General features: G+C 36.8%; 2 protein-coding genes across 3 annotated transcripts in view; both read right to left on the bottom strand.

The window, feature by feature from the left end:
- Positions 1-18,896, bottom strand: part of LOC134822051 (potassium channel subfamily K member 4-like) — a 120,474-nt gene extending 101,578 nt beyond the window's left edge. The window contains exon 1 of one of the 2 annotated variants that reach the window (XM_063832893.1): positions 18,891-18,896. Coding sequence is in view for 1 of the 2 variants with exons in the window: in XM_063832897.1 (XP_063688967.1) it covers positions 2,498-2,560 (63 nt within the window). In the remaining variant the exon portion in view is untranslated. Of the gene's footprint in view, positions 1-2,497; positions 2,590-18,890 lie in introns of those variants that run through there. The other variant, XM_063832897.1, reaches the window with a different exon arrangement.
- Positions 18,897-22,882: 3,986 nt separating this feature from the next.
- Positions 22,883-25,161, bottom strand: LOC134821979 (uncharacterized). The gene is made up of 3 exons (XM_063832814.1): positions 23,889-25,161; positions 23,608-23,718; positions 22,883-23,362 (listed from the first exon to the last, which is right to left on the bottom strand). The coding sequence occupies exons 1-3, from the start codon at positions 25,141-25,143 to the stop codon at positions 23,268-23,270; spliced, it is 1,461 nt and encodes a 486-aa protein (XP_063688884.1). The 5' UTR covers positions 25,144-25,161; the 3' UTR covers positions 22,883-23,267.
- Positions 25,162-26,036: the final 875 nt, after the last annotated feature.

Below are 26,036 nucleotides of genomic sequence, written 5' to 3' on the forward strand. Positions count from 1 at the left end.
TTGCCAAAAGCAAGGTTGTAACTGTGTAGAGCCTGGATTCTTTTGTACCAAAATAAGTTTCTTTTCAAGTTGAGCTTACACCCTGACCCAGTGGCAGTATAAAATAAACTATGATGACATGCATGAGCTGACTTTCCTAAACATATGAGGATCGCACATTTTCTGCGCTGCGCACTGATCACACAGTCGTTGTATGTATAATTCACTAGACAGTGTTGCAAAGATGCATAAAATTAGACCTCGAGACCAAAGTCAAGACGTCCGTTCTCCGTGAAACTAGGTCTTACATATTTGAATTTATTTATTTTATGTTTTTACTGTTTCTGTCGAAAAAGTGAGTCAGTACATTAAGTTTTAATTTTTCAAGTGAGAAGTCCTATAACAAAACATTTCAAGACCTCATGTCAGATATTTGGTGTTAACATTATATGGCTCGAATCAGCTGAGATTGTATTTGCACTACTATTTGACACTTCATCGGGACCAGATTCTCCTTATGTCCAGTGTTCAAATGTCGAAATCTGGTCATGAATTTAATCTCCCAGTTCCGGGACAAGGCTTGATATCGTGACTTTAACACCTAGCTGGATGATGCAATCCATGACTCCCACGGTAACCACAGTAACCACAGTAACCACAGTAACCACAGTAACCACAGTAACCACAGTAACCACAGTAACCACAGTAACCACAGTAACCACAGTAACCACAGTAACCACAGTAACCACAGTAACCACAGTAACCACAGTAACCACAGTAACCACAGTAACCACAGTAACAACAGTAACCACAGTAACCACAGTAGCCACAGTATCCGCAGTATCCACAGTAACCACAGTAACCACAGTAACCACAGTAACCACAGTAACCACAGTAACCACAGTAACCACAGTAACAACAGTAACCACAGTAACCACAGTAACCACAGTAACCACAGTAACCACAGTAACCACAGTAACCACAGTAACCACAGTAACCACAGTAACAACAGTAACCACAGTAACAACAGTAACCAGTTCCCAGTTCCGGGACAAGGCTTGATATCGTGACTTTAAGACCTAGCTGGATGATGCACTCCATGACTCCCACATTAATTAGTGGTTGTTTTACTGCAAACTTGCAAAGCTATCAACTAAAACCGAACCTTGAGCATGAGCACTAACAAACGATTATGAGTAAACTAACCTTAGTTTCCCAACTTAAGGTTTCACGAGATATAGTATCCGTAATTACTTTTTACCACTCACGAAATAACATAATTCATTAGTACTTATAAGTACTAATGAATTATGTTATTTCGTGAGTGGTAAAAAGTAATTACATTTTTTTTTCGCGCAATTAATTGCGCGAAAAAAAATGTCATCTAGGAATGAACACCAGACCATTACTCTGTTTTCAACTTAAAGTTTTGTTTCCAAATCCGGCACATCTTTATAAGTGTGTATTGTATAAATGAGGCGTGAGGGTTACGAACTGTCGGGCGTTACGGAAAAATTTGACACACAATTACCAACTATTTGTAATATCCTCCCAGTCTCACGAGTCAGTCCAACTTTATTATAATCTGGACTACCATTTAACAGGAGTCAGGACTCCTTCTGACTCCTTTTTACTTGTCTTCCAGTAAAACCTGGCTTTTTGATTTAATGTCATCCCTATAACTCAGCAGTGAGCACTGTTGTTAGTAGGGAGTGTGGGGCGCGATGGTTGTGAATTACAGGCACGGTTTAATGATAGTAATTTATCTTAATGGGTTAATGAGTTAATGAGTAAATGGGCTACGAGATAATTGGCACGACATATTCGTCCTACTTTGTTGGGAAATTAGTTATTTAATCTCATTAAACTATATAAAAAATCTTACTATATATAAAGCGAGACGATATATATATGTGTATATATCCGTGCCATTTTACTGACACCACGGCATCAACTTTAACGCGACTTTCCGCAAAAACCGTAAAACATATACAACTGAAACTTTTTTGACTGGGTCAAATGCTTTAATGGCCTTCAAATCAGCATGAAAAAATAAAAAATTGGCCAAGGAATAATAATTTTAGTGCCCAAAATTTGGACTCTCAAGTGGTGTCAAAAACGCGAATTAAATAGATAATAATTATTTTAGTCTCTCGAGTCTTGACACCACTTTAAGGTTAAACGGGTTCCTGCTAGTAAGTATAAAGAATAAGGAAAAGGAACGGGAATGAAGCCAATACCAGAAGTGAAACCCCACCAAAGAAAAATTGATCCTTAGGTAGACCTGGTGAAATAAAGTAACTGAACTGTAAGTTTAAGAAAAGACGGAAGGAAGTGCACCACATTATTAACGGATATTATGATATCGGCGCGAATGTCAGTTACTGTTAGTTATAAACCGATAGTATGTATCATTCTATCAATATATTGGGTAAAGTTTATAGCTAGAACTATAAATATTTAATCATTAATTAATTATTTTTATAATCTAATGAATGATACAATAATATAAGTATACCTGATCTGGTAATCTGCCAGCAGCGTTGGTTTCTCTTTCAGTGTCATCTCGTATATCAGACATCTTGTAGGTCTCTTACTCCGGACCGGATTTAAGCTACATAGGTTGTAAAACGTATCAGTTTCCGATTCGATAAATGGAATTGATCCACAGTTATACTTGAAAAATGAAATAACCAAAACTATCGGCGATCAAAAATCAACAAAACAAATGTATTACATTTATTGAGTATTATGGAAGCATTTTAACGAGCTTGAATTACATATCATATTCCCATGACATAATGAAGAATTTGTTTCACTTCTAGTATTATAGATGAAAAGCTCTAATAAGCTTTCTACTGCGTGAAATTTCGCCCTGCCCTATAAACTGTAATTAATGATAGTAATTGTCAATATTGGACAGAAAATCTGGCCTAATCATCATTCGAAAATCAGCAAGGAAATAAATAACATTTACATGTCATGATGTCGTCCATTTGTAGTATTTATTTATTGATTAGTGGCGAAAATCATTTGTTCATTTAACTGGACTCCATAAAGCTTATCGACCACTAACACTAACAGTCAATAGTGGAGTTAATGTAGCGGTTTTACTTTTAGTGCATCTAATAGGTTGGGAGGAAAAGCATTTGTCTCGTGCCGTGACAGAAATTATCCGAACGGAAATATTTGGTACAATTCTTAACGTGTCCTTAATGTGGTCAACTCCCGATATAGGTATCACGACAGGTGATCTTTAACGATCATAATGTTGTAAAATTTACCCCGTTAAGTAAATCTGAGAACTATGCAATACGAGTTACGACCGGAAGCCGAAAAGAAACAACCTAGAAATTAAATATGCTAAATGTTAACAGGTGATACGAGTCTCGGCGCGCGTCTTGGTAGGTTATAAACCTACAAGCTAAATGTCAAACTTAAACATCCTTACCGGGCCGCGCTCAGCCTGTCATTCATTTATCATTATGAACATGATAGCCTGAGGTCCCCAGGTAAAACCATTCCAATTCCAATCTAAGTCCAACTCGGCGCGCGTTTTGGTAGGTTATAATTATAAACCTACAAGCTAAATGTCAAAATTAACTATCCCAATTCCACTCTCAGTTCTCAGTGATTGCCGACAAAGCGTTACTGGGCGGCGCTCAGCTTGTCATTCCGCCATATCTTCATTCGGTGTTAATTATGAACAGTGAACACTAAACCTGGGTCCCCAGGTAAACAAAGCATGGATCAGACGACTCCCATGCAGTGGACATCAAATGGAAGCATGATCTGAGATCTCGTAGCTAGCAGCGATGGAGCAGCCAACTCTTATATATGAAGTCTTATGACTACGTTACAACGCTTTATATTTAATTTATGCAGTCTCATCGCATGATAACTGCGTAGGAACTTTGCCTGTTTACATATTATGGTAAACAAAGCAATATCAGTACGGCAATTTCGCGTAAACAATGTTCATCGCACCAAATAGGTGATAATATGTAATAAAATGCCATGATTTTGGGGCCCCAGTAACCACAGGAACCCTAGTAACTATAGTAACCATAGTAACCACAGTAACCACAGTAACCACAATAACCACAGTAACCACAATAACCATAGTTACCATAGTAACTATAGTAACCCAAGTAACCATAGTGACCATATAGTAACCATAGTTACCATAGTAACCACAGTAAACGTAGTTACCATAGTTACCATAGTTACCATAGTTACCATAGTTACCATAGTTACCATAGTTACCATAGTTACCATAGTTACCATAGTAACCACAATAACCACAATAACCACAGTAACCACAGTAACCACAGTAACCACAGTAACCACAGTAACCACAGTAACCACAGTAACCACAGTAACCACAGTAACCACAGTAACCACAGTAACCACAGTAACCACAGTAACCACAGTAACCACAGTAACCACAGTAACCACAGTAACCACAGTAACCACAGTAACCACAGTAACTACAGTAACTACAGTAGCCAAAGTAACCGGAGAGTCATGATGATAGGTGAAGTGGCTCATAGAGTCGTTTTTGACTTACCGTTAATATTGAGAAAGTACAGTTCGCAATTCTCATTTTTCAGTTCATCAGCAAAAAATGTTAGCAAGTGAGCGTCAGTAAGTTACGAACTTACAACAACACGTATTTAGATTTTAGATAGCATATTACAACTAGTAAACTAAAGTCGCCCAACAGTTGTAATCAAGATTGTTTGCAATTGGTGGTAAATCATTGTTACTACGATAAGTATGAAATATGAAATGGGGGAGGGGTGTATATATGAATCACGTCATTGCCAATTTTCGAACAGGCGCGATCTCGTTGTATAAATATAATCTTCATTATCATACAATAAAACATGCAGCTAGCCGTCCACCTTTGTTGAGAAAAATATGAAAAATGAATAGATACAACGTATTTTACGCACTTTTATATTTTGTTAACTCTTATTAAGCTAATTTATTTACAATTTCATACAATTTTGAGAGTCTTTCGAATTTAGTGAGCCGTTTAACTTTTATTGAAAAAGATGGAAAGTGGGTAGATACGACAAAATTTACGCGCTTTGTCTCATGGAGTTAATTACAAATTTCATACGATTTTCAAAGTATCTTGCATTTAGTGGGCCGTTTAACTTTGATTTAGAATTTTAACTTTGATTTAGAATTTTCCCCCGAATTTACCGGGATGTAATTAAGAACACTTTACTTGTTAGATGTAAATTTTAGATTTATATAAGTTGTTCATGTTTACAATTACATAAGTGTTCCATTTAGCTCTAAAAATGTCACATTACCTTTTCTCGGAGCTCAGGCTAAATTTCCAGTCCCAAATGTTCTCCGTACACTTCAAACAGTAAAAATTCAATTTTTTAAAAATTGCTAGAATACAATAAACGGTTTCAAAACTGCGAAAGATTAAACCAATTTTGACAAAAACTGAAAGGTTTCAAATAATTTGCTTGCCAATCAATTAATTTCCATTAAACTAATCACTTAAGGAAACGCCCTCAATATCTCGTTTATTCATACAATTAGGCTTTCATAAAGTTATGTATTAAAATGGTGATGGTATTGGCATTAGCAGTTAATATATTTGTAATCCTACGGGACAATTAGTGTGTAGGTTAATTATCATGTCTTACTGTGTTTACTATGGTTATTATGTTCACTATGGTTACTGTGTTTACTATGGTTACTATGTTCACTATGGTTACTGTGTTTACTATGGTTACTATGTTCACTATGGTTACTGTGTTTACTAAGGTTACTATGGTTACTATGTTTACTATGTTTACTATGTTTACTATGTTTACTATGTTTACTATGTTTACTATGTTTACTATGTTTACTATGTTTACTATGTTTACTATGTTTACTATGTTTACTATGTTTACTATGTTTACTATGTTTACTATGTTTACTATGTTTACTATGTTTACTATGATTACTATGGTTACTATGGTTACTATGGTTACTATGGTTACTATGGTTACTATGGTTACTATGGTTACTATGGTTACTATGGCTACTACGGTTACTAGAGCTACTACGGTTACTATAGCTACTACGGTTACTATGGTAACTATGGTTACTATAGTTACTGTGGTTACTACAGTTACTATGGTTACTATGGTAACTATGGTTACTATGGTTACTATGGTTACTATGGTTACTATGGATACTATGGTTACTATGGTTACTATGGCTACTATGGTTTCTATGGTTACTATGGTTACTAGAACTACTACGGTTACTATAGCTACTACAGTTACTATAGCTACTACGGTTACTACGGTTACTATGGTAACTTTGTTAACTATAGTTACTGTGGTAACTATGGTAACTATGGTAACTATGGTTACTATGGTTACTATGGTTACTATGGTTACTATGGTTACTATGGTTACTATGGTTACTATGGTTACTATGGTTACTATGGTTACTATGGTTACTATGGTTACTATGGTTACTATGGTTACTATGGTTACTATGGTTACTATGGTTACTATGGTTACTATGGTTACTATGGTTACTATGGTTACTATGGTTACTATGGTTACTATGGTTACTATGGTTACTATGGTTACTATGGTTACTATGGTTACTATGGTTACTATGGTTACTATGGTTACTATGGTTACTATGGTTACTATAGTTACTGTGGCTTCTACGGTTACTATGGTTACTACGGTTGCTATGGTTACTATGGTTACTGAATGTTCTCAGAGGATTATTACTACTACGGCAATTTATCGAGAAAAATATTGAACTGAGAGGTACTCAGGTACAGAGCCGGGGAGCAATTCTGTTTAAATCTAAGACAGTATCAAGTATCCAGGGCCGCACCTTGCAACCAAATGCTGCTTAATCAAAAACTTGTTGTGCAGAGAAAAGTGGCCTCTCAATATTTATTCGGAAAATATGCCCTCAAAAACTCAAATATATCAATCAGAAGCAATATGTGTACCAGGTTGTGATGCCAATATACGGAGCACTAACAGGAGCCGAAGCCTCGGTAAGATTTTTGAAGAAGATCAGAAATCTAACAATAAGAATGTGACAGAAGCAACAAATTGTACTGATGTGTTGGAAAAGGAAGGCTTGGCAATATTTTGGGAATTGTACTTTTAAGAGCGAAATCTAGCAATAAGATATGCGAATCGAAGCAGAATCTTTTCACGCCAATGTTTCGAGTCAAGGTATTTGTTAACTAATAAATACCAGGATGATTTTATCGAAATATTAAAATATAAGGATCTCAGACAGTGCGATCAATTTAAATCAGTGTATATTTGCCTGTATGTATTTAGTATATTTGCCCGGACAGATCATTAGAAGATTAGAGGAGCGGAAAATACTCTCTCTCTCTCTCTCTCTCTCTGTTCTGGTCAACGGTTTCTGGCCTCCAACCTTAAGAGGGGGGTCTTATCGCCGTGTCCACAGAATGAAACTACTGCTAGCTGCATGCCAGGACTCCCAAAGTATATACGAAATCATAAACAAATAAATATCAAGGCAACAGACCTCTGGAGTCTTGAGCGGAAAATACAGAAGCAACTCTTACGCTACTGCACTGAAACAGATAACAGTAAATGCAACTCTTACGCTACTGCACTGAAACAGATAACAGTAAATGCAACTCTTACGCTACTGAACTGAAACAGATAACAGTATAAATGAACGCCAACATTTCATAATGTGCAGTGAGTAAAGGACTGATAACAAGATAAAGCAAAAAGGAGAGATAAATTTATCACAGATAAGATCAAGGAGTGAAAACACGATTTGTTTAGTTTATGCGTGTCCTTTGAGGACTGATTTGTTTATTTGGTTTTAACGATCTGAAGCAATTATTGCATTGTACATTTTTTGAACATTTAAAATATAATTTGAAACATTACAGTAACGTTATTCAAATCTCAAACATAAACAGTATATTATTACAAAGTTTTGTGTTTTGATCATATGATCGTGGATGTATAGTGATTGATTGCATCATTTTGAATTTGATTGATAGTGATTGTGAGTGAGAAGATGTTTGGAGTGCCAGCCAGTAACTCTGTCAAATGAACAGCCCACTGAAGAGCGGGTGAGCGCAAGGGTGGCACAAAACGGCACACACGGAAAGGCCGACGAAACAACAACAAAAAACGCCGTGCGCGGTAAGCTTGCCTATGTCTGAGAGCCGGTGTTACCTGGCAGGAGGCCTCAAAGGAGGTGCCGTGGTGGAGTGTGAAGGGAAAGTTCGAGAGCACGGCAGCTCTAACTGATGATGATGATTGAAGAAGGAGGTCGAGCGGGAAGCTCAGAAAAAGCTAAACAGGAAGGATCCAGCTGAGGTCTGACTCATGTCAGGAAGTGATGAAAAACTCACAGACAGAATCATCGGTGGCTGTCTAGTGTCTACCCCGTACGTAGGCAGTGTCCAAGATTTCAGGCATCAGGATACACTGGAGCAGTGCAGAGCTGATTACGACCAGGGTCCTCACGGATACCCTGTCTTGGAGGTCGAGCCAATGCCCTGTGTTCGGTAATTGTGTGATCTATATTTTATACCGTAAGGCCAATAAATTTGGTTCACAATAAATTTAGTTACAACAATTTTGGTTACCATAATTTTAGTCACATTTTTCGACTTTTCGAGACCATTTTCCATTCCATTTATTTGATTTTTCCATTATTTAGCTATTTTTTTTTCGATTTCGCGTATTAAGTCATACTTTAAAGTCAAGGCTAAATTCTAGAAGGGGTCGTTTTACATAATAACTTCAATGAGTTAAACTAGATGCATTTACTGCCTGATGTGATCAAAAGGAAGTAAGAGAATGTGAAAGCATAAAAGCAGTAGATTACACGTGTAATAGTCGAAGTAGTTCAGCAGTAGGAACGTTGATGTTATTATATTAATTACAAACAATGTAAGCTCAATAATATTCATGTCATACATGCTCTACTGAAATTTTGGTCTGCTTTTAAATAAGTCGCCGAAAACTTTAGTCTCAATAAATTTGGTTTACAACAATTTTAGTCAAAATTTTGACTAAATTTGTTGTTCTTTAGGTAATCTTATAATTCTAATTATTAACTAATAACCTTACAGAAATTAAATTTATCAATAATTATTGATTATAAATGATTAAAGTAGCAGGATTTAACTTTTAAAGCTAATCACTGGACACATTACATGGGCAAATCCACGTAGTTGTTCCACGTAGTAATTGTTCTAGAAAAAAAATCGGTTTTGAACTTTTCAGGAATAATTAACTTAATAGCAATACAAAATTTGAAAATAGTATCAAGCTGAATGACAAATAGTGTTGGGACGCGGACTATGGACACTTGCTCTGGGAATGTGCCGTCATGAATGAATTACATCAATGAAAGTCAATGAGGAATTTAATGTTCAAAGTTTTCATCTTTGATTTTTATAATTCATGTCAGGATTCGTGAATCCATACAATTCCTAGGTGCAGACACTTACTGTCAAATTTATTGTCAGTGCATCGTGCAAGGAATAGTATTTCACAATACTGTCAGGCATGTAGCCGAGTGGGTTTATATATTATGTGGATTTCGATCCAACCTTGAAAAGTTGTGGCTGTGTAAAAAGTGTACAAATTTGAAAGTGAAGAATTAAAGATATCCGGATTAATATATTTAATTACCTTACTCGGGAATATTATGACTGGGATAAAGTGGTGGGTTTTAGAAAATTCCGCCATATTTTTCCCGGTCATTAATTTTCCCAGTCATAAATTAACCCGCTATAATGTTCCCGAGTAAGGTAAACTAAGAGTAATACATTTTGATGTTTGGTGGGTTTTGGAACATTCCGCCATATTTTTCCCGGTCATTAATTTTCCCAGTCATAAATTAACCCGCTATAATATTCCCGAGTAAGGTACCTTAACTTTAATACCTTTGAAGTTAAGGTAATAAGATATATTAGTTGTGGAAGTTAAAGGTAAACTAGAGGACGGGTGAAGTTATTAGGCGCAATTCAAAACCAAGGCATGCCTTTCGGCTTTCCTCGTGACATTTAGGACAATCAAGAGTGAAGAGTGGAAATATGTAAACTTTAAACACCGAAACACTGATTCACTTTTAACATACCAAGTACAGAGGTGTACTTGGTATGTTAAAAGTGTACTTGAAAGTGTACTTGGTATGTTAAATAAATGTTGTGTATTTCTGTATATTATTTCCATAATATAAAGGCAATAGCAATCTCGTTGAAAAATTTCTTTTTCAACACTATTTCCAACGTACAGTTATTATCTTATTAGTTATTCAGCCTCGTATCAGAACTCATCTGATTTGTTGACTGTCTCTGATTGACTCGTGAAATCAGAAACGATTAACAAATCAGCTCATTATCTCCGTGTTTAAGTAATAAACTCACGCATTTACAGCTCAATTATAACCATCAAATACTTTTAGATGCATGCATGGCTTGCACAAAGTAAATAAATTGGCCCCACACAATACACATTGAACGTCACCCCCGTCTATTGAAGGTACTGCTCGTATAAATATAATAAAGGGGGACCAGGTCAACTCTTTAATCTTTATCAGTAAATATATTACTGGGCAGCGCTCAGCCTGCAATTCCACCGAATCTCTATTCTATGTTTATGAACATGATAGCCTGGGGTCCCCAGGTAATAAATATACGAATGGTTAATGGAGTAAAGATAAGCTAATCAGGTATATTTCAACAATGAAAAGGGGGCAAAGACCTTCCACTTAATAGATTAACAATTGGATAACAAATGATTAACAGCTACCAACCCCAACCTTTTATATAACGTAGGCGAGGACTGGACAATGTTCACACCACAACGCTTGATGAGCGATGATCGGCAATTGAACAAAGAAATTAGGTCTCGACGACAACTGTTGTAGTCACTGTTGTAGTCATGACGTCATAACCAGCGTTAAATATATTTTGAACGTAGTGCAGCTCTCAGCAGGTCAAAACTGAGTCTAACTGGAAAATGGACTCTAACTTTATACTTTATGCTATGACCTGTAAAGGTAAGAACAGCAGACAACAGGTCCTTATAAAACAGATTTACAACTGGCTTTGAATTTTATTCAGTGTTATAGACATAAGACAGCGCGGCTACTTTGTAACTGTACGTACCCAGTTTAGACGAATAATTCTCAAATTATATATTTTTGTAGCTCTCACGGACGGTGTTCATTGGGAATTTACCAACTTAATACCAACTTAATACCAACTTAATACCAACTTAATACCAACTTAATACCAACTTAATACCAACTTAACTTAATACCAACTTACTACCAACTTAATACCAACTTAATACCAACTTAATACCAACTTACTACCAACTTACTACCAACTTAATACCAACTTACTACTAACTTAATACCAACTTAATACCAACTTAATACCAACTTAATACCAAATTAATACCAACTTACTACCAACTTACGACAAACTTACTACCAACTTAATACCAACTTAATACCAACTTACTACCAACTTAATACCAACTTACTACCAACTTACTACCAACTTACTACCAACTTAATACCAACTTAATACCAACTTACTACCAACTTAATATCAACTTAATACCAACTAACTACCAACTTAATACCAACTTAATACCAACTTAATACCAACTTAATACCAACTTACTACCAACTTAATACCAACTTACTACCAACTTACTACTAACTTAATACCAACTTACTACCAACTTAATACCAACTTACTACCAACTTACTACCACAAAGCTTTATGTTTGAAGAAAGATACTGCACTGAAACAGATAACAGTATAAATAACGCCAACATTTCATAATGTGCAGTGAGTAAATAAAAGGACTGATAACAAAATAAAGTCCTCTCACGAACGGTGTTCGTTGGGAATTTACCAACTTAATACCAACTTACTACCAACTTAATACCAACTTACTACCAACTTAATACCAACTTAATACCAACTTAATACCAACTTACTACCAACTTACTACCAACTTAATACCAACTTAATACCAACTTACTACCAACTTACTACCAACTTACTACCAACTTAATACCAACTTAATACCAACTTAATACCAACTTACTACCAACTTACTACCAACTTAATACCAACTTACTACCAACTTAATACCAACTTACTACCAACTTAATACCAACTTAATACCAACTTACTACCAACTTAATACCAACTTAATACCAAATTAATACCAACTTAATACCAACTTACTACCAACTTAATACCAACTTAATACCAACTTAATACCAACTTAATACCAACTTAATACCAACTTACTACCAACTTAATATCAACTCACTACCAACTTAATACCACTAAGCTTTATGTCTGAAGAAAGATAAGTTTTTAGAGAAATGATAGGCTTCCTTCTACATTAGCAGGTTATCGGCTTATAGAATGATTTTAGCAGTAAATACTTGACCAACCAGAAGCTGCACAAATTGAATTGCTGTTTTTTTAGTGGTGGTCCTCTTTTCAACCATATTTAAGTTACTGTCAACATATGCATATCTTTGAGCTTCAAATGCTATAATATGATAACACCAACTTTTCAACATTTTCGTGATTTCTCGTCAAATAAGGGCATTGAGCCAAAAGATAATTGTATTTTTAGTTTATGGATACAGTTCAGGACAGGTTTCAACCAAAAATAAAAGTGAAAGCAAAAGTGAAAGCAAAAGTGAAATCAAAAGTGAAATCAAAAGTAAAATAGTGGAAGTGCCTTTTTTGCTAGCAATACTCTGGTATGATCAGTGAACTATAGTATATAGCCGTGATCACATGAGAACACCGCTTTGTTATATCCGTTGCACTGAGTTGTTATAATGTTATCTTATTTTGTCTTTGTTTCAAGGTTTTCATTGCATTGTGCAGTGCAGCTCACCTTTTGTTTCAATTTTATTGTTTGCAATTATTCAAACTATTGTTCCAATTTTGTTAATATTGTTTCCAATAATTTCAGGTCCACTAAATTTAGTTCACTTATTGGCTCTTTGTTTCAATCTCACGTTATAGTGTAGCACCTCTTGTTTTAACATTATCATTTGCAATTTGTTTGAATTATTGTGTTATTTCCGGTAATATTAAGTTTCCAATGGTTTCAGGTTCGCTTTTACATAGTTATATTATTGTACTAAAAAATACGAACAATAAACGAAAGTCTAAAATGGCAAGACCGCGATCAATATCAAAACATTAAAAGTATAAAACCTCAATCGAAACTGAAGCTACGTGAAACACACACTTCTGGAGCTGCAGATTAGTCCACGTCCTTCTTTAGGGTTATTACACAAAATGGGGCGTCATACCTTATCGGACTTTATTTGAACGGACAGCTAGAGTAATTGGACGCTGAAGGCCCTAGCGTTCATTTTAATGTCCGTTCAAATAAATTTCGGTAAGGTTATTCATTTTGAATGAAACTATACAGCTTATTGGATATAATTTATTCGGTTGGAATAGTGAGTTTATATTATTATAAATTATGGCCGCAAACAGCAATTTTTTAATAGTGTCGGTGGATAGGGTTACTTTTCGGTAATTCTGTAGTAGTCGGTTTTATTAATTGATTTACGTTTAATCCTTATGAGTATTGCTGAAAGCACAGTGTAAGGCCTACACGGACCGCCTCTAACTAGCCAATCCCTGTTTACATGCCGTGTAGCAGGGGACTAGAAAGAGCTAAACTAGTAAGCGGGGCATAGCCAATACACTGTACTCCCATCATTGAGTATATTACCAACCAAAAGGAAAATTTCCTTGTGTTTGGAATCTACCAAGACGAAAGTTATGCAATCCAGCGAAATTCCGAAGAATCATTCCATTAACTAATTAACCGAATAAACCAAATATTTATTCGAATTGATAATAAGAGTAAATACAACCCTTAATTTTAATTCAATCTGATTAATAAAAGAGCTTACGTGAGTAAACGAAATAAAATTACTTTGTATGTAGTTGTCGGACTTCATTTGAACGGACATTAATGCGACTCATAAATATAGCCCCCTTGAACTATTAAAATGAACGCGAGGGCGTTCAGCGTCCAGTTAATTTCCGTTCAAACAAAGTCCGGTAAGGTAATTTATTAAGTTATAAATCAAAATGTGTTAAAATAATGGCATACAATAAAATAAAAAAATGTAAATTACCATTTCACGAAATTAAAAATCAGTACATTTGTTCGTGCTGAAAGAATAATATAACTTACCGGCAATTATGACATTTGTGACACTGAGAATATTAAATATTGTACTACTTACTGCTTAACTGCTGTTTATTGTTTATAATAGTATAATTGACTGATGAAAATTGTGATTGACTGAAAATTTGGAAATGAAATTGTATGAGAGTATAATGATATGAGTTGCCAAGTCGAATAAAATAAGAAAATCAAGTATGAAGCAGGTTAGGTAAAACTAACCTGGTAGTGGCACAGAAAGCAGAATAACCCAAAGTGTATCTTGAGAAAGAGAAAGAGAAAGAGAAAGAGAAAGAGAAAGAGAAAGAGAAAGAGAAAGAGAAAGAGAAAGAGAAAGAGAAAGAGAAAAAGAAAGAGAAAGAGAAAGAGAAAGAGAAAGAGAAAGAGAAAGAGAAAGAGAAAGAGAAAGAGAAAGAGAAAGAGAAAGAGAAAGAGAAAGAGAAAGAGAAAGATAAAGAGAAAGAGAAAGAGAAAGAGAAAGAGAAAGAGAAACAAATCGCTGTTGATGTGACAGAAAATTGGAGGCAGGATTAAACTCTCCCGATTCAAGTACTAATTTCATAGTTCACTAATCACTCCGCCATACCAACAATTGTTATCTGGTTATTACAAATTATTCAGAGTGTGGGCAATTTGGCCAAGTTGATATTCCCTGACATTTTTGTCATGTAAACTTTATGATATGCAGGTAATAATAATTTACGAAATTAACTGGTTTTGGTTGCGAACACTCGATGCTTGCTCAATTCTTGGCGGTAATTGTATTGGTTCTATAATATTTCGGAATATTAAAGTTTATGATTATCAATATGACACTCAATTGAGTCAATTCTTAAGAGTGTAGGAATTAGGAAATCTTTAATTTCGATATTTGACAATTCTGGATCAATAACGGGTTTTTTCGTTCAAATCTATGAAAAACACGAAAAACAGTTACCCACGAATCTTTAAAAATTTCCAGCAAGTCAAATTCGTGATGACTGAACATATATAGAAACGATACATTGTAAATGTGTAGGAGCCAATCGCTCTTAAATTTGATGGCTGTCGAGATTTCAGGACCAACTTTCGAGTACATTTGTGAGCTGATATCACTTAAGGGCTCCATTGATCATTGCTATGATTGTTCTTAAAAGTTGGCTTGAGACTTAAAAGACTTGTTATATACATGTGTATGCAGAACTCTAGTTCCATCCAACCAAAAAATCCCATCCTGCTGAAGCTGAAAGAAGTTGGTGAGCTTGGAGCAAGGACATCAGTCCTGCTCTACTTGGAGCTGCTGCGCCTTCCTTCCTCTCTTCCCTCTCTAGAAGCAATGACATCAGTCATAACGACATTGCAGTGTTTAGGCTTAGCCCTTAAAGTTAAAATATAGTCCACACCTTAGTTCCATAATTTAAGAATTTGTTTCATTTCTACTCCTAAATGAGAAGCTGTAATAATTAGTACGATTCTTTTTTTTTCGATGAAATAGTGCAACAGAAAAATATGAATAAATCTATTACAGTTTTCGAGTTTGTCGTGTATTTTTTAGTCTAGAGTCTTGCACCCTCACAGTGTCAAAAGAAATTGTGAACTGTGAATTTAAATCTGTTCAAAAATATCAGGTTGAAGACCGACTGTTAGAGAACCACATATTTTTGAGTTTATAAAACAATAAAAGATCATTTAGAATAAAACTCAACGTTTTTCTAAAATTTTGGAAAGAACATACTATAACTAAATTATAACTTTTACAATAAAACAATAACCCGATCTTTATATTATGTAATCACATATTACGTAATCATTTTTTGGAACATTTTTACCCCCCCCCCCCCACCCCCCTCCGTAATCAGTTTTACACATAGCTATTGTGTCAAAATTACACTAGCGTAATCAGTCGGAAACCCCGCCCCCCCCCCCCCCCCCCCCCCCCCCCTCAGCTGATTACATAATATGTGAACGACCCTTACTCCCAAATGAACAACTGAAATCCAAAAGTAACAAACGGAAAAGCAGAATTCACAGTACATTGTCAGCTCTTATCAAGCCGGGCCTTATTCCATCGCTGGAGAGTGGAGCTCTTAGTCTTAGTGGCAAGAATTAGAACTGATAGAATAAAGATTGGAACATTGAGCTTCATCAAAGTAATGAGGCCAAGGGTCATTAAAAGTTTTTACATTCGCGAGAGCAGTAATTTTACTAAGTAAGTTAGGGCAGATAAGAAAACAGCAGGAAAGAAAGAAAAACTACAAGTTAAACCAACTAAAGTAAGATTAGGAGTATAGACTATAGAAGCCGTACTAATGTCCTGTTTGATTTCGAGTTCAGACCAATCCATCCACTCGAAAAGATAATTATTTTTATTAATCATTGTGAACCTTACACCAATTGTATCAAGGCGCGTTCCAGTGTACTCTTCAATCCAAGGCTGTACTGCAGGCGGTATCTGTCTTGCAGTACCACCGGCACCATCATTAAGTTGTTGGTAACATGGTCCGTACACCCGTCCGTACACCCGTCCGTACACCCGTCCGTACACCCGTCGATAAGTTTGTTGACGACTGAAAATTCGAATCAAGTTAAGAAGGGTTGTGTGAATTAAGTAAAATTTATTTATAAAATGTATCTACGTTTATAACTTATATAACCAATTTATTTTGGGCGAATACATAATTTCGTTTAGCACCGGCCTTGTTTCGTGTGTTTGAGATATCACTTCAAACACGAAAAAAGTGCTGTCGGACAGATGTCGCTGTCGGACAGATGTCGTGTTACCTGCAAAGATTATCGCGGTTATCCTTTTACTTACCGTTGCATTTACTTTCACAAAATTCTTTTCTCGCATCCGACTTTTTCCCACCCCATGCTGTCCACAAATGAGCCACCTGTCGGAAAATAAAGCTGTTAGGCTAACAAGCTAAGAAAAGGACCCCTGCACCTGAAGAAAATATTTTAAACGTTTAAAGCTGTGAACAATATTTTTTGATAGAGCCAAAAGCAACTGATGGAAATAACTTTCCTCTATCAGGAACAACTAAAAAGTCGATTTTGAACAAAAGTTTCACGAGACACCTCCCTTAATTACAGCAAGCTTAATTAGCAAGCTTAAGTTCCTGAAGTATCACCATAACAGAGCAGCAATTTGTGAGAAAACAAGTTGGTGATAGGGACTTGTAGTGATATGAACTTGAAACTTGGTGTGCACAAATTCGACACAGATTGACATATTGTCATAAAAAGTTTTAAAATTACATCGGATGGCAAGATTGATAAAGGAATAAGTATCACGATTGGCAAGGCAACCGGAGCTTGTAACCAACTCAATGACATTTGGAATAATAAGAACATAAGCTGTATCTTTGACAACAAAGTGTGAGTCTACATTGCAGATGCTCTTACCATTCTGACCTATGGATGTGAGATATGGAACACGACTCTAGTTTGAGCAACTTAGCCACAGAGGGCTCTGGTTAGATCAGTTTAGCTACAGATGGCTCTGGTTAGAGCAACTTAGCTACAGAGGGCTCTGGTTAGATCAACTTAGCTACAGAGGGCTCTGGTTAGAGCAACTTAGCTACAGAGGGCTCTGGTTAGATCAACTTAGCTCCAGAGGGCTCTGGTTAGAGCAGCTTAGCTCCAGAGGGCTCTGGTTAGATCAACTTAGCTACAGAGGGCTCTGATTAGAGTAACTTAGCTACAGAGGGCTATGGTTAGAGCAACTTAGCTCCAGGGGGCTCTGGTTAGAGCAGCTTAGCTCCACTCCAACATGCTCATGTAATAACACTGTGTAACGTGATGTTAAATTATTCCAGGTCACAATATAGGTGAATTCAACAATTAATAATTATGCATATAATTATAATAATCTTATCTGTATGACCGTAATCAATGTGGTACAGTTTTAGATTTCATAACCAGACAGACCTTAATTTAATAATCGCCAAAGTGGCACCTCTACTACCTAATTTCATTTTAAATTTCATAATCTGATGTTGAAGGCCACGTGGCTAAATATAATTTCCCCGTTCATTATATCGGGAGATAACGAACGTCAAATCGATTTTCATTTGGTAGGTGGAATTTTTGTGAAGTAATTACCTGGCACGCCAATCCCTGTGTGCGACGCTCTTTTCAAGCTTCCCGAACAGTTAGAGAAGCAAGCAATAGACTAGCAAGCTAGGTAAGTGAAGCAAGGGCTTGCAGCTTGGTTGGTGGGGATCGAATTCTGTCTTGCTGCAACTAGCGTCATTTCTCTACCCTGAATTAAATTATCTGTAAGTATAAAATACAAAATTATCATTAAAGTAATAGTTAGGGCAAGAGTTGATTTTTCTGTGAACAAATTCGTAACAAAGGTTTGTCTACTGGAATGTGTTGTCCATAGTCCCAGGAACCACCAAAAAAAACCGTCCAGCTGAAACTTTTGGGCAAAAATTTTTATAGTCATTTTTCTCCAGGAACCCATACGCCCCACTCCTAATATTGGTTATTCGGCTCCCGAAGGTCTTGAGATCTCCATAGGGGGTGCAAAATGACCGCAATGGCCACATTATGGCAGGCGAATGATAGTTTCAGAACGATTGGAGCTTTATTTTTCGAAATAAATGGAATTTTTCGAAATTTTTCACAATTTTATTGAAATTTCGAAAAAAATACACCAAATTATTTTTAACGCTTATTTCAAATCTTACTCGGGAAATAACTTCAATTAACAAATATCAAGGTTAACTAACAAACAACAGATTATTGACCGACCCCCAGACAGCTATTCGACGGTACATGCTACTCTGGTTGAATGTCTTAAGTTATCCAACAGTGAGCTGATGATAATCACATTCGATTTGCCATTGTGCATTAAGGCCACCCGAATAGTACTGGAAACTGGGATGCCTATTGTGGTCAGGGTTGGGGGCTTCCACACTCTCACGAGTTTTCTTGGCTGCATAGGCTATATAATGGCAGACTCGGGTTTAGAGGAGCTCATCAAACTCGTGTATCCTGGAGAGGTCACGCATATATCGAATGGAGGATCTTACTATAAAGCGTTGAGAGCCCACTTTCTGATCGACGCCGCTCTTTGTTGTTTCATTATAGAGGAAGAAGGTTACGACGATGAACTAGTAGACTTGGGAGGTTACATCAACAAATGTGTGAACGAAAATCTAGGTGTTAACTTTAAGACTAAATCTATTCAGGATCTATCAGAGAAAATAACTCTGCTTCTAAAGAACCTGTTTTCCAACAGTAGAACAGCAGCTCTATGGGTTACTTACCACAACATGATAACACTAGTAAAGGACTTCATAAGAGCAGAGAGGTTGCACGACTACAATATGCATTTATCAGCAGTAGCTTTGATGCTGCCCTACTTCGCAGCAGCTGGGAGGGGACAGTATGCAAAAGCTTTAAGACTGTATTTGGAGCAGGATGCTATTTTTAAAGTCAAGTATGGGGCGCTTTTAAAGACCTTTAAAGTAACTGGGCTTCACACGGTTTGTTACAACGACCACGAGTGGGCCGGAGTGTGGACTGACCTCTCCATATACATAGAGCAGAGTCTTATGAGGGCAGCTAAATCTAGTGGTGGATTAACAAGTGGAAGGATGCGTAATCGTGAGTCCGCTCACAAGTTATGGGTGGCCACCCTGAATCAGATGGCTTTAATAAATCAGTCTTTTGGAGATTCATTAGCTAATTCATCGAAGCGAGGAGTACCAACTAAAGCTGCCATCCACTCAGATCTTACCAAGTCATCAATCAAGAAAAACTGTGATGTATTTGGAAAATAATTAACTTGGTTTAAAGTTACTGTCGACTTTACAGAATCCGAAGATAAGACTAAGTTAATATCTTTTTCGACTGGTCTTATATCACAGCCTGGGAACGATGAGGTGAATCCCGAGGAATGTTTGGCCGTTGGGGCTGTCCTTCAACGTGAGCTAGATGGGTTGACATTCATCGATAAGATAAGTATCAAAGTTAAAGCAAAGAACTTGACACAACTAAGAAAGCAGGTTAAAGTGAATAATAAAAGCGTTGCAGTCGATCCGTTGAAGTGTTTTAACCGTCTAGTCTTGGTTGCTGATAGAGAGACTTCAATAGAGGAATGCCTAACATACGAGTTAACTGTGGTGCCGATGAGCTTATTTGATCAATATCAGATGATGAGGAAATCTAATAAGGCTGCTCTTGGTATAAACCAATCTACACTTAAATCTTGCAGCTTCACGATCCCACTAGTCATTGATGGAGGTTGGCTAATTCACCAACTAAGCTCATTTAAAGGGTGGGACAATTATGGTGAGGTAGCAATGGAGTACTTGAAGCTTATCCCTAAAAATCGGGAAGTTACTGTGATTTTTTATGGATATGAGCCTTCTACTAAAGATCACGAGCACAAGAGGAGAGTAAAAGCGTTCTGTGCTAATATTGCTGTAAAAAAATCCACCTTTTGTACTGTCACCAAAACAACATTTCTGAGCAACAACAATAACAAAAAAGAACTGATCGACCTTATCTCAAGCATTTTTACTGTAAATGGTATTGAAGTGATCAGAGCTTGTAACGATGCTGATACTTTAATTGCAAAGAAAACATTGGAAATGTCATTCCTTGGCGATGTTGAATTGAAGGCAGAGGATACCGATATAGTTCAAGTCTATTAGTACATCATTTCAACAGTGACCATCACAATGATATTTATCTAACAACGAAGAAGGGTACATATTCAATCAATCAAATATCAATTCATCTAGATCATAAAGAAAAGGAGATACTTCTTCTAATTCATAGTATTTCAGGTTGTGATAGCGTCAGTGGACTGTTTCAGGGACAAAAGGATTTCGCGGCATGTACGAAACCGCGAAATTTCCCATTCTCCGCGACAAATTTTATGTATAGTTTAATATACCGCGAAATGTATTTCGCGGTATCGCGATTTTTGGCCAAAATCGCCGCGAAATCCTTTTGTCCCTGGACTGTTTGGTTTTAGCAAGGTTAAAGTGCTAAAGAGAGCTCTCACCTTTGATGAGCAAGGTCAGTTGGCAACATTACTTTCGGTGAGAGAATCAAAAGAAAAGATTATTGAGGCAGGCCTCTGTTTCTTGCAGTACATTTATGGTGACAAGAAAAAGACTCTTTCTGCTTTGAGATTCCTAGCATACAATACCAGGATGGTAGCGAAAAAGAGTCTCAATCCGAATAGGCTACTTCCAACAATAGCTTCAGCAACGGAGCACATCCTTAGAGCTTACTTACAGTACCATAATTGAGTCATGCTTAACGCTGACAGTCTGAATCCCCTTGACTACGGCTGGAAATTGGCTCCTGGTACGAACCAGTTGCACCAGAGTCTATTTTGAACCTTATATGTTGTAACTGTTCTGTCGATGTGGAACAGGCCTGTTTGACTTTCAGATGTTCATGTAGGAAATATGGCTTCAATTGTTTGCCAGCTTGTGGACGATGCCATGGTATGAACTGCACAAACATTAGACATGATGAACCTGAAGAACAAGCGAATTTTGATTAATATTAACTGTGTATTAATAATTGTCATGGTACTTACTGAGCTGAGAGTCGGTCAATAATCTGTTGTTTGTTAGTTAACCTTGATATTTGTTAATTGAAGTTATTTCCCGAGTAAGATTTGAAATAAGCGTTAAAAATAATTTGGTGTATTTTTTTCGAAATTTCAATAAAATTGAGAAAAATTTCGAAAAATTCCATTTATTTCGAAAAATAAAGCTCCAATCGTTCTGAAACTATCATTCGCCTGCCATAATGTGGCCATTGCGGTCATTTTGCACCCCCTATGGAGATCTCAAGACCTTCGGGAGCCGAATAACCAATATTAGGGGTGGGGCGTATGGGTTCCTGGAGAAAAATGACTATAAAAATTTTTGCCCAAAAGTTTCAGCTGGACGGTTTTTTTTGGTGGTTCCTGGGACTATGGACAACACATTCCTGTAGACAAACCTTTGTTACGAATTTGTTCACAGATTGACCCATAAACAGCAATTCTTGCCCTAACTATAACGTCATAACAAGTGCACCTTTCAATTTTTGTTGGGGATTGAGGAATGTAAAATTATAGTAACATTGATCAATCGTCAAAGTGCATCAGCTCAACAAAGTTTAATCTGGAAATTAAAATTAGAAATGAGAAGAAGTATCCATGGGGACTAATTATTTTGCAGAAGCACGTTTCTCACTAATTATGAGTATTATGGGAAAACAATACAAATGTTCAATAAAGCTGTGAGAGTGAAATCTAAAACTTAAGATCTAATAAAATTATGTGAGTTTAAATTCTGAACATACCGAACTCCGAAGTGAGTATCGGTCAGTGACGTCACTATGGTCACACCGCCAAGTGGCAGAGGAGGGAGTTATCAGTTACAGGTCATGTGATCTCCGATATTAGAAACGAGTGAGCACCTGAAAAGTGAAAAGTTATACTTTTAGTGATTTTACCTGCGTCAATTATAATAAATATTCAATTCACTTGTGAAGGATGAATATAGCGACATTGGAATTTTTATTAATGTATTTCGTGAATCTATTATCTTTTTATGCTAAATTATAAAACAAAACGTTTTTACTCGAAATTGAAATGAAACGGGTCTTTTCCCAAAAAAATTTGATAATACTGTGTATAATTATGATTATATTTTAGTTAATCTATCATAATTTACTTGCAGTAATTCAAAAACATTGGAGCACTACTGGTTAAAATATGCAACATTTAACGTCAATGTCATGACACAACCGATTCAGGCTTTAATTAATCCCCTGAACTAAGACATGCAAAGAAGTGCAGCATTAAAATAAAATTAAAACCAATTGAGAAGCGAATCCTACAAAAACTTAAAATCTTAATGTCTGATCTTCTATAAGTTTAGATCTTCAACAAAAACGATATATTTGTCAGGCCAGCTCTAAAATCATGCAAGGTGTAAAAGATGGTCCATGAAATAGAGGTCTACATATTATCAGTCTTTGGTCTACATTCCAGTATCAGTTTTGAGTATGTTAACTCTCTGTGTTGTTTTCACATGGTGATTCTTCGTGGCTAAGTCGGAAATGATCTATCATGCCGTCTGTCAATTCTACCCCAACGAACTGTTCTGAAAATAACTCCATGTTTAGATTCAACCATTCGAGTTGAAAGAAATCTGGATGCATAGGATTTGAATTGTGTGGGTTAAACAGAAAATATGGTACAGACCAGAAGAGTCAATGTTTGCCGTTACTGAATACTTCATACTAGTATAATATTATGTTATTGTTAATAAAGCTGTATCAGCAAATTATCATCTATTCAGCATGTACTCAGTAGACCGGAGGAATTAAGTTAATATTGGTTACTCACTCAGCATTGTAGGCCAGGACAGTTGCTTGTAAACCTCGCATTCGTGTTCATTGTGATAGTGCCTAAAGTGACTGATGATCCCGTCTGTGATGTTCGTGCCGACAAATTTACCTGAATATTTTAACCGAGTTAATTGGATTACTGATTTTCTTTTCAAGTGGTTATCCCAGAACTGTAATAAATACCACTAACAAGCCTGATTGATGAATAAACTAAAAACTTTATCTTCACTTTACTAGGTTAATTAAAAAAGTTTGATATAAATATAAATAAGTACTGACGTAGCAAGCCCCAGCTTGTAGTGAGCTGCTCATACAGATCATCAGAGAACACCACATTGTGGTACGGGGCGGTAAATAACACATCCCAACGGGTGATATCTTCGTACTTTCTAGCTCCTTCCAGCAGGGACTTTATCTTTGTCATGTTAGCAGCGCAGGTTTCCAACTCCTCCAGTGTTCGGTTATGCTCTGTAGTTTCAGCTTCAAGTTGACTTCTGATGGTGGCTAGTTTGACTTGTGACGCATTGAAACGGCCAGTTTCAGCTCCAAGTTGACTTCTGACTGTGGCCAGTTCGGCTTGTGACGCATTGAAACGGCCAGTTTCAGCTCCAAGTTGACTTCTGATGGTGGCTAGTTCGGCTTGTGACGCATTAAAACGACTAGTTTCAGCTCCCAGTTGACTTCTGATGGTGGCTAGTTCGGCTTGTGACGCATTGAAACGACTAGTTTCAGTCTCAAGTTTGTCCTCGGTCCTGTTCAACTGTCCAGTCAGCCTTTCAAGTTCCTTTTTCACACTCTTAAGCTCTACCGCTGTTTCGTTCAGACTCGCTTGTGACTCACTAAGTTTCTTTTTCCAAGGACACCCCACAACTTCGCTCACAGACCCGCTCCTCGACCTCATTACAATATCCTCCCAGCGTAACACTCTCGTCTCAGATAGCTCATCCAAGTCGAAACACAATCCACCATTCGCTATCTTCTTTATGTCAGCAGCACTCAGGACATCAGCAAACATGTTGAATTGAAACAACTGACCCCCAAACCTATAAGAACTACTAGTGCTATAATATCTTCCAAACCACAACTGTCCGCCCATGCCTAGTGACCTCCCTGCTGCTGTCTGGGCTGTTCCCAGGAGTTCACCATCTAAATACACCTTACTTGTCCTTGACGACAGAGACCATGTGAGGCAGAAACTAAACCACTTACCGGTGGGCGTGGTAAACTTACCACTTGTTGAGCTACTCAGACCATCATCTCCTACTACACGAGTGTATTGCCCATTAGACATCATAATGATCTCCCAGTTATCAGAGCTTGAATGGTAGTTAAACAATGTAGGTCTGCTTGGGGAGGTGTGCAGATGCTTTATCCATGTGCAGATTGAAAGGGACTCACGGAAAGGGGACATATCAAAACTAAACGTCACATAATCACTACTGCTAGTTCCAAACTGCAAGGCATTATACCCTCCTTCAGCATCATCGGAATGGACGGACGCTACTAAAATCAGCACAACTAAGAGGGGCAACATATCGGCGGAGTGAATGTCAGGAATAACACTTTTAGTTTTACTGATTAATGTGCTACAGTGCCCTGTCTAATTACACAAAATTAGAAGATGGAGACTTTCTGGAGTTGGAATAAATACTTTAACCGTGATCTTGCACTGAACCGGACAATATTAATGTTATCTACAATCGAACAAGGTGGCACGGCAAACCTTACACAGCTGGCATAATCCTCAAACCGGATAACTGGGCTGCATATTATCATGTTCATTCCTTGGTTTATTTGTTGTTCAGATGTCGTGTAGCCTTCGCAGCGCTTGTTTGAAACATATAATTATAAAATAAGGTTTCTGGATCGTAAAGTGCGATATTATATTATATAAGTTTTGAAATTATATTTCAGTTAACTCGATTTAATTTGCAATGCAGATGTGAACGGAAAGATTGAAGTAAAGATGGTTCAGTACAACTACAAAATCATGGTAAAGAAAATGGTTACCCATTTTCGGTGTCCATTTTCAAACGGACGTGTTTTACTGGTTTTACTGGTTAGTGCGATTATCATAATCCATAATCGCAATTATTCGCACTACAAGGGAGCGAAATCATTGTACTATACATCGTCACCCGGAATGGAATGTTACTTTCAATAGATGTAGATACTGGCGGGGAGGTGATAATTGTTTGTTTACATTTTAGGTCGAGCACATGTTCAGCAGGCTGAGGAGGTGATACATATTTTGTATTATAGAAGGCTTGTAACACTTGTAACGCCTTTTTGTTACCCCCCTTTGAGGGCCCCGAATTATTTTCTGAACGAAAGCTCAAAAATAACCGAGAAATCGACCTTCTTATTAACTCATTTTGATGATTAAAATTGCATGAAAAATCGAATTAACTAACGCGTGGCAAAATA

Source organism: Bolinopsis microptera, chromosome 10, assembly GCF_026151205.1.
Source record: "Bolinopsis microptera isolate Bmic1 chromosome 10, MBARI_Bmic_1.0, whole genome shotgun sequence".
Taxonomy (NCBI): Eukaryota; Metazoa; Ctenophora; class Tentaculata; order Lobata; family Bolinopsidae; genus Bolinopsis; species Bolinopsis microptera.

Bases quoted from the DNA above. Each gene is read 5' to 3' on its own strand.
- LOC134821979 (XM_063832814.1), bottom strand. From the start codon at position 25,143: ATGTTGCCCCTCTTAGTTGTGCTGATTTTAGTAGCGTCCGTCCATTCC. The intron at 23,719-23,888 runs GTCAGTACTTAT...TAAAATATTCAG, and splicing joins TACAAGCTGGGGCTTGCTAC to GTAAATTTGTCGGCACGAAC. The intron at 23,363-23,607 runs GTGAGTAACCAA...AGTTATTTTCAG, and splicing joins GTCCTGGCCTACAATGCTGA to AACAGTTCGTTGGGGTAGAA.